We start from the raw sequence: 10082 nt of genomic DNA on the forward strand, positions 1-10082 counted from the left end.
TCACCAGCTACACTAATGTACTAGTTTACTTGCTGCTTTAATAAACTGAAAGAGAACACTGCTGACTCTTTGTTTCTGTTTATTTGATTACTTTTAATTATGTTTGTGTAAGGACTGCTTTATCTGTTTTATAGTTGAAAGCCAGTTCTCTTTTTTGCAGTCCTGCTGTCATAAAATCATATAATCAGGTTTACCAGCATGTTATCTGTTTGTCTACACGCTACATTTATGTTAGTCATTTTCCTACACATCCAGCAATATAATGCAAAACAGGTGATGTTTGCATCTACAGTGGCTCTGTAACTGTCTGCAGTGTAAAAGCTTGTGTTAATGTGTTACAGCACACCCTACTGCTCATATTTAGACAGTGAATGTACCTTATATAATAGTGTTTTACAGTTGGGTAGTAGGAAGTCTAGTTGCAGTAATCAGTGCTTGGTGTATGCTCTAAATTAAAGTAAAAAAAAAAAACATTAAATCCTGTTACTTGACTTTCTTCAAAAATGCAATAAAGTGGGTTCAGTCGATAATTAGCATGTTACGCTGAAAAAATGTGATTATTAACATTTTATTTCTTTTTCTGAAACAACAGAATAAAACATCACAATGGCAAACTATTCTTTGGTCTCTGCACTGCAGCTTTGTATGTGGAACATCCACGAGGGGTTAAATCCATACTAACACGCTGTCAGCAAGACTTATCTTGCAACAATATGTTGTCTGGATGAGATGTAGCTTAATTACATTTGCACCTGACATTATGCATCTACTGCATGTACACTGGAATTGGGTTGTATGGATCTTGAGAATGATTAATGATCTTGTCTTCTAATCATATTGTTGTTCTGGTCGGACAAAAATTGAGTGTCATGTCACCAAAGATTATGTGAATTGCGTGCAGAGACTAATGTACGTCAGCGTGCACGCACACAAACTGGTATTAGAATGTCAAGAGTGAATCTTCAGAATTTGTTTATTCAATTCTCCATCATGTAGCAGACAATGTTTTTCTGTCGTGGAAACCCTGAACTCAGTAAATAACTGATATTCAGATGACAAATGTATTCACAAATACAATTTCTTTCCTTGATTTGTGAGGGAGTGTGCTTCGTGTTTTTTTTTTTTTTTTTAAACCAAATTCATGTTTATTAATGTTGATGCAGTTTGACCTCCACCGTCCTGCCAGTCACTCTGTTCCTCTCATCTTCACTTCTGCCTTCTTTCAGTAGCAGGTTAGTTGGGTAACACCAACCCCACCTGTAAAACACAAACCCGTTTATATAAATTACCATTTACTGACAGCTTTGGTCTGCTGGACTTGAAAGTTTTGCTGAATCCTAAGTGTTTCAACAGTGAATTTTAAATGCACTGAATGACAGTGATGCCTCCCGACAGGCGGTGATATTCCTGCACTGAATACCTTGTCTGGGCTCATATTAGGGCACATCCAGTTGTACAAGTAGTAATGAACCATCCTGTCGCCGATGCTGAACTTGAGCTTCTCCAGGAAACCCTCGTTATCCATCACATCGAGGGCACAGAAGATGTCAAAACCTTTCTATTAGTGAGAAAAAAACAACAGAAAAGAGACTAAATAATGCCTGGGAAAAGGTTTAGGTCAACAATCCTGTTAGAGTTTTGTAGCCTGTTGATCATTTAACTGCATAATGTATGTAGTATGGAGGAAAAGTAATGCAAAATTAATAGCAGGTCATTCGTCTAGGTGATGTTATATGAATACATATAAGTTCAAGTGGATTATATTACATATTAAGGCACTAAAGAAGTTAATTAGTAATATGCAATCCATTTGTAGCCTTTGTGCGACTGCATTTATGTCTGAGCTCCTTGTGAAAATGTTAAATAATCGTGCTCTTGTTCGAACACACTCACAGCTTTAGCCAGGACCAGGGTGTCCTCCATCAGGTCGGTCATCTCCGTGGCAGCAGAGGCAACGTAGAGGAGATGAGCTGCTCTGAGGCCGGAGTGAACCGGGTGATTCAGCACTCTGGAGGAGACGCTATAGAAACTCACCACATCAGTCAGGGCACCATCATCATTCTGTGTGAGGAGAGGGGGTAAATCTATGTTTAGCAACTGCACCATACTATCAGTTCTTTTTTTTAAAATTACAACAGGGTGAGAAGAGTTTTCTCTGACCGCCACCACGTAGGTGTCAACCACATTCTCCCTCGGCAGCAACCAATGCTCTACTTCCTGCAGAGACAGGAGGGGGCTGAGCTGAAACTTGCAGAGGTTTTTCTGGAGCAGTGACTGTATCCCAGGAGCATCTTCTTTTGTCATGGGGCGCAGACCTTGTATCTTTGTCACCTTACAAAGGAAAAGCGTAGAAGAGAGTCATATGAGATAGTCATTACACAAATTCTTGATGCAAAAACCAATACTGAGTCGAGGCAGTAATCACTTTTTGCCTCTAGATGGCAGCACAGACTAACCTCTGGCAGGCGGTTCAATTTGAGAGCTCTCTGCAGGGTTATGTTCTGTCTCAGACCTGGGTAGTTGACCTCCATCAGCTTACGGGGATTCAGAGGGCGATGCCAGAGTCTAAAAGGATTAGTTTGTTCGGCGGAGACACTGAAGGTAAACATTGCTTCATAGGAGAAACACCACAGACATGAAGTAACCGGTACCTATTTGTAGGCACAAGAAACAGCATTTAGGTTGATATATAATTGAGGGAGTTTTTGTAACACAGTTGTCAGGTATCATAGTTGACATTTTTGCTGTTTTCAGGCCTAAAATCAACATGGCCGCCTGTTACCAAACACCACATGGCATTTTTAGAGAAAGATTCTTCTAAATATTATATATATTGAATATAATTGAAAGTTATTTATAAAGATATTATAGTAAACCTGTTGGCATGCCATAAATAAACGCTTGACTCACACACTACTTTATATTAAATAACTCAGAAAGCCTTGGAGTCTTTAAAGTCTTTTCTTCAGGAGGAAATGACATCATGTGGAGCAGGTCATGTGATCTGGAATTAACACACTTCCTTGAGAGGTGTTTTTGTAATGGGGAACTTAGTTGAAAGTGATTCCTCGGACACAGATACAATTTGTTATTTTCCACATAAAATTAGATAAATTGCCAAAAAATAAATATCTGTCATGATTATCTCAACTTAATAAAAAGAACACAAACTATTTTTTTAAAAAGCTCATTTTATTATTGTTTAGCTAATTAGAAGGTGGTTGTTATTAAATTCGGACGGTTATTTAGTTGACATTTTAGTGATATCCGGTCATTTTTCATTAATTAGTGATTGTTTCCATAATAAATAATTATGGAATTTGTAAAGACGTGATCAAAATGAACATAAAAACATTAGTTTTTTACTTGTAATAAAAATGTATACAAGATATATCCCATGGACTTCAAAAGTCCCTCAATTATATATTGACCCATATGTGTACTAAAAAAACAATGACTGCATATTTGGTTTTAAGGAAGCTGAAACTGACACCCAGACAGATTAAAAAGCCAGTTTGTACTCACTTTATTATTGCACTAAAACTTATTGAAGTGGGTTTGCTTTGCCTTTAAATGTAATTTATCTGCACCATGTAAGGCAGCTGTAGTACCTGCAGGAGCTTATTGGTGTGGGCAGCACTGTGCCGGCCGTGTAGAGCGCCTGGTAGAGGCCCTGCTGGTTCACCCGCCTGGTGAGCTCTCGGATCAGAACTGGAGTCATCCGCTTGAAGCGTAGTTTCTTATGAACACATAAGAGTTTGACCTGCACCACCCGCTTCTCCCTGCACAATACATTTTTAAGCTTTAGCTTCGAGACCTGCACTAGAAAATTACCACAGTTTTGTGTTCGGAATACTAACATTATTCATCGGATTTCCGAAAACACATAAATTCGCGTTTAGTTGTAGAGCTACCCACGTCTCATAAATGCGAACATCGGCAGGAACGGCAGCAATGAAGCCGACTAACTTCTTATTGGTGTCCACTCTCACACCGCAGTGCCACTGGGGCAGCCAGTTTGGAGGCTGTAAAGCCCTGAAGAGAAAATAAATGACACCGTCTGCAGTATAACAATAAGAGTAGTTCAACAAACTCAGATTAATCACATTTCCACAGAAAGAATAGACACAACTACACTAACTTAACCTCAGGGCCAAAGCCTGTGGCAGTTCCTGGAAAGCAAATGTTGATTATTCCTTTCAAAGTAAAAAGTTTTGATGTAAGCGTCCCTGAAGGTGGCAGTAACATTTATGGAGATCACCGAGTAAAAAGGCAGCAGTAATGAGATCAGAGTAGCTGGTTTGTTTCTGACACGATGTGTTGAGTCAGATCAGAAAGTCGAGTGGGGAAAATTACGCTGTCCTTTATAAGACAGACGCTTTAATTCAGTACAACGCAGAGACTAAAAGCAATGCAGTGGGATTAAACTGAGCAGCTTCCAGCTGTGAATCTGTGAAACTCTGTGAACATTAACCCCGACTGAGCTGAAGCAAAGTCAGTGCTTCCTCATTACATGAATACAAAGTTTAAAAAAGATATTAATACTGGAACTTTTGAAATCAAAAGTGATTTAATGCTTGTGCTTGGAGCTTACCACTGCAGATACTCCAGAGAGAAGTCAAGTCTGATGGTGTTGTCATCATCTTCAGTGTAGTTCTCATTTAGTAGACCGCAGAGTTCTTTTAACTGGAATGATGGGAAAGCAGTAAATTTGATTCATGGCCTTCAGATAACACTAAGACACAAAGGAGTTCCATACTTCTCAAAACATTAGAATTCTGTTTGTGTGGAGTGTTTTTTTATACATACAGTACCACTGTACTTACCACTGGAGGGCTGCTCAGGTCCAGAGTATCCCAGGAGAAACCCTGAGGTAGTGAGTAGGGCTCCTCTCGGACACTAACTTCACCCTCAGCTATTGGGCCCTGAGTCGTAATAGTGTCATCTGAGGACACATGGATGAGAAAGAAAGACTTCTGAACCAAATCAGGTACACATAACTTGATTCTCAGTATTTTGATGATAGGGAGCAATGTATTTACTTTGTGTAACGGCTTTTTATACTACTTGTACTATTGAGTATTTCAAGACTTTTTGTATAAAAGCAGAACTTAATGGTTAAATGAACATTAAAAGCCTAAACAACCGAGAACTTCCATCTATTTTTATAAACTGTGTAATTACGATGCAATCTTACTCAGATGTGATAAGTTGTGGAAATAAATATTTTAAATTGCAATGTTTTGAGGATTAGGTCCCACATGGTTTGTATCCACACATACACGTTTTTTTTGCTGTAAAAAGTAGATATGTGCAGATAAAATGTTAGAAGAAGATGCTAGTTTCAAAATATTGATAGATTTGCAGTGGCTTTAGCTTTGATTATTTTTGTACAGAGACTAGCACATATTTTACTACTTTAAGGAGGACTTTTATTTTGGGAAACTGCCAAATTCACTTCCTGCAAGCCATGACTGACATTGATACCACTGTCGTATTTGTCCACTGAAGGTAAAACCAAAGTGTTTCAAAGTGTTCGTCCCACTTTTACTCTGCCAAAAGAGGCGGAGTTATGTGACAATCGACGGTTTGTCTGTCTGTCTGTCTGTTTGCAACACTACTCAAAAACGGATTAACAGATTTGGATGAAATTTTCAGGGAAGGTCAGAAATGAAACACGGACCAACTGATTAGATTTTGGCAGGGATGCGCCTTATAGTCTGGATCCATGAATTTTGTAAAGATTACTGTATTCTTGATAGCGGCACGGCACCACTGTGTCTATGACAAGTGAATGCTACGTCAGCTGCCTGCTGACAATCACGTTTCCAATCCTACTACAAATCGACTGCTGTGGACTTATCGGGACTTATCTGTCTGAAATGATACAAGGAATGAGCAGCCTTGGTGGATTACGGTGCTCTCTGAGTGATCTTCTAGGTTTTCCTAAGCTAACATGCTGCTGGTAGAAGTCTCACATTTAATGGGCATACCTGAGCCTTCTCAAATAGTTCAAAATGTCAGTGTTTTGCTGTTATCATAAGTTAGAATCCGATATTTATATTTGAGTATTTACAGTATTGCAGGGAGATGAATTACTTCTTACCCAGTTTGGGGACAGGCTGTGTGTTCCAGAAGCGGTAGGTGTGTTTCTTGGCCTGCTGCAGGGTTTTAGGTGTAGTTGGGGCCAAGGAGAAGAGGTGGAGGGCTCTCTGGATCTCCTGCTGCTTCTTCTCTGGCAGAGTGTCCAGCTGGTGCAGAACAAGACAGGGAAAGGACAGGTTACCGTGTTAATCCGCTGAAGTGAGAAGAAACTTCAGTTTGACTGTCACACAGCGGCATCAATCTGCCTGAGTGCAAACACCTATACAATGAAATGACAACCAGATCATTTGGGAGGGCAAACATACCTGGTTTATGTGTGATACACGAACAAAATATACAAATAATACACATGTTTGAATGTAGTCACACACATTAATACTGCATGTATGCACTCATACAAAGACACAAACCAGTGCAAATGGGTCTCTGGGTCCCTCTGGTCTCCAGGCATCTTCCTTCTTTTGCTTCTTTTTGCTCTTTTTAAGGCTGCTGCTCTCACCATCTGTTGGCTTATCACTAAAAAAACATTTTTATACACTGAAGTTCCTGTATACCCATGTATCAATACTCTCAGTTCAGATATTCAGTCAGTTACACTGCAAACTGTGAGTACTGGTGTACTTACTTTGAATCAGTCATTGTAAATGTGTGACTCCGCGAGGTTGAGGGTGAACTGGGGGAGTTTTATGACACATTTGCGGTTTTTCAGCTCTTATCTCGTCGAGCAGTGAGGGGAGGAGAGCGACCGCTTCAGCCACCCAACCCAACTCCCACCCAGCTGATAGATAACTGAGAACAATACCGACAATTAACTATAACTTCTCACGGTCTTCACACGCCAGACAGCTGCTGAATGGAGCTTAAAGCTCACAGCGGTTTGATCCAGGTATCGGATTTAATTGGTTGAAGTTGTCTAATTGCAGAGTTCCCCAACAATCATGCAACTAAAATTCTGCAGTTTTTCCAGAACTATGTCTCCCAAGGACTTGATGATTACTGTGCACATTCAGTTTAATGTGAGGTAACACTGCCACAGTGATTTGACCAAGTAATGTTAGTGTAGTTGAAGATTTTTCTGCACAAAAACACACAGTAACATTTAGATTTGATGCTTTGATGTCTTGAAGAGATTTCAAGACTGCATCGTAAGTACCCGGTAAGTGGTGTCGTAGGCCCTCTATTCTGTTTAAAGATGGCTTCCTTTACTTCTCTGTCCAGAATGTAAACACTGCTGGTCACGTTGCTGTCCTATAAAGAAAGTCTTTTATCATTTATCCAACAATAATATACATCAAGTTCTTTGAAATACCATGTTTTGGATGACTGACAATCCACACACACATATTGTACACCTGTAGGTATTTTCCCTGAAATTACCTCTCTTCACATTAGTAATTTAGCCAAACCAGCCTAAAAGCATGCAATTATTTCATGAAACTTATGGTCATGCTAGAGTACCAACTTTGAATTGAATTGTGTGCTAGGTACTTATCAAAATAAAAGTTCTTTACCAAAATAAAAATGGTAAGGAGTTGTTCAACAGAGCAAAACACAAATGCCAAACTTTGACCACTTTATCAGATGCGTATACAAACTTTCATGAAAATCAATTTCTCTCTGGATACAAAGGCCAGAGATCAAGTCCAATATTCAGTTGCTGACCCCTGTGTCACTGTGCTCCAGGAAAGAAGTTGTATAATTTTGTTCTTTGTCAGAGTAGTGCAGTCTAAATGGTTTCAGGAGTGTTTCAGATCCCAGATTTGTGCTGTTTCATTCTTAAATTTGACCCTCATTTTAATAAATCAATTGAAAAAGATTAAATAATTACTTTAAAGAGAAGCTTTTTTGTTCTTGTCACTGTGTTCGAGTCAGTCGGCAACTGCAGACCTTTCCCCTTGCTATAATATTTTTTATTAAGCCACATTTTCATTTGTCTGCAAGTCTGATGTTCGTCAGGCAGCTGATTATTGCACACAATCCCAGATACATTCAAACAAGTCATTTAGCTGGCCCAAAGAGCGCAACAGTCCACACTTTCCTCCTGCTGATCATTCATGTCACTTTTATTACCACTATTTGTGACATCTCTTGCAATGTGTATGATGAATGTTGTCCTCTGTAAACCCCCGAGGGAGCTTTAGATCAGTCCCTGCGGAGTCGGCCGCTCGCTGCTTCATCTGGTGAACATCCTCATGAGTGCTGAGCTGAGTTCATCTGCATTACCATTTTTCTGCTGTAAATGGTCCACTCTGCTTTGATCCAAGTGTTTTTAACTAAAATATACATGTAAAATAGATGCACCCTGCTACTTTTATTTAGTTACTTTTTTTCCCATTTTTAAAAGTACAGCTTGCAGCTATTTTTGTCCATACATCATGCTTCTACTGTGTGTTAGTATCAAGCCACTCAGAGTGAACTGCCGAGGATGCTACACCTGCCACCATTCAGGGTGAGTTAGCAGAGTTAGTGCAAAGTTCACAAACAGCTGGTGATTTGATAACAAAGAGGGAGAGTGAAGAAGAAGCCAGAGGAGCATGCTCCCATTGAGTCTCAGCTGTTTCAACATAACACAACACTTTACGCCTACCAATTACTGGTGGCTGCTGCACTTTTCTTTGCATGCAGCGCCGTGTTAGAGAGGAAGCACCGGGTCTCGGTATGCAGACAGGATGACCTCAATGATGACACAGCTGCAAACCCTGGAGGCACAAGTACAAGACAAGATGAAATTTCCAGCCAAACACCAGACAAAGCATCTCTGGTGAGCTGATAAAGCCTCTAATACATTTCATATCTAAGTTCATCTCTATATCTAGCATCCAGTTTTGTTTTGTTTTGCTTTGTTCTAGTTGTGTCCCATTTCTGTTTTAAAATCTGATCCATTTCCTCCAAAAGTCATTAAAATGTAACTTCATAACGGAGCAGCGGCCCTCTCAAGGAGTTACTGAAGGAGTCATGTGGAAAATAATTCAACTGTTCTGTCAACACGGGAGGTAAGGAAAGTGGAATATTTTAATAATTTGAGATGATCAGTGGTAATTAGTCATATTTTACATCCATCTATGTCACAGAAACTAATTAGGACCTTCACAACATAAACTTAGATGTTTGTCTACTGTGTATCGAACGCACTCAAAACTGTGCTCAACTAAACACAATGTCTGGAGAATTACAGTGCAGATTGAATTCTGGCATAACGCAAGAAAGCCTGTGTTTCAGGTAAAGACACATCTGCATTTAAAGGATAATAAGGGCACTCCTTTTATGACTGTAACATCCATCATCCATATTTGTGCAGATGAGAAGACATGCAGTTTGAGAGAAAGCCATCTTTGTGGGACATCCATCTCTAAACAGAGGACACCACTTATCAGGTACTTATAATGCAGTCTTGAGTAAACTGAAAGGGCAGTTTCACAGCCATTCACACCTTGATGCACCTAAAGGCCAATAATTATCCATTAGCCATGCAATTTAAGGGTGACAACATATATTTGGGACTCCCCAACAGTCAGTCAGAACCAGAGAAGCCTCTTCTGTGAAATATCCTCAAGAACAAAAAAAAGGGAAGTTGAGTTGCCTTCGACTTAGGATTACAGTCTGAAAATGAATTTAGAGGTGTCACTTTAGTTATTAATTAAACACCATAATACTGTAGATGTAAGTTTTAAAAGTCTGAATGTACTTGGTGACCAGTTCCAGGTAGAATTACTTTTTGTTCTAAAATTATTACGAGAACGTTCTGCAAAGTTCTAGTAATGTTTTCAGCTTGAACTTTTCTTTTACTTGCCAGAATGTTCTTCTGAAAAGCAGCATAACGTTCTCTAAAGATGCTGTATTAATGGTGTAAATGAGAATGCCCTAACATTGTTTGTAATGTAACACTATGAGAATGTTTCATAGAAGAATGTATGTAAAAATATATGCATGTGTTTGGTGAGTCTGCTTAGAATGTAAATCACACAATTTATGGACAG

At 39.3% G+C, this 10082-nt stretch overlaps 1 protein-coding gene across 2 annotated transcripts; it reads right to left on the reverse strand.

Moving 5' to 3' along the window:
- Positions 1–552: 552 nt before the first annotated feature.
- Positions 553–6841, reverse strand: LOC111573923 (glycylpeptide N-tetradecanoyltransferase 1-like). Of its 2 annotated transcripts, XM_023278293.3 has the most exons (12): positions 6731–6841; positions 6516–6621; positions 6107–6251; positions 4827–4945; positions 4595–4686; positions 3919–4035; positions 3612–3782; positions 2457–2565; positions 2161–2331; positions 1894–2061; positions 1421–1558; positions 553–1257 (listed from the first exon to the last, which is right to left on the reverse strand). In XM_023278293.3, exons 1-12 carry the CDS (start codon positions 6742–6744, stop codon positions 1234–1236), a joined length of 1374 nt encoding a protein of 457 aa, XP_023134061.2. In that variant the 5' UTR covers positions 6745–6841; the 3' UTR covers positions 553–1233. The 2 variants fall into 2 exon arrangements, with proteins under 2 accessions (XP_023134061.2, XP_054860427.1); XM_055004452.1 differs by lacking the exon at positions 3919–4035.
- Positions 6842–10082: the final 3241 nt, after the last annotated feature.

The sequence above is a fragment of the Amphiprion ocellaris genome, chromosome 18 (genome assembly GCF_022539595.1).
Source record: "Amphiprion ocellaris isolate individual 3 ecotype Okinawa chromosome 18, ASM2253959v1, whole genome shotgun sequence".
Lineage (NCBI taxonomy): Eukaryota > Metazoa > Chordata > Actinopteri > Pomacentridae > Amphiprion > Amphiprion ocellaris.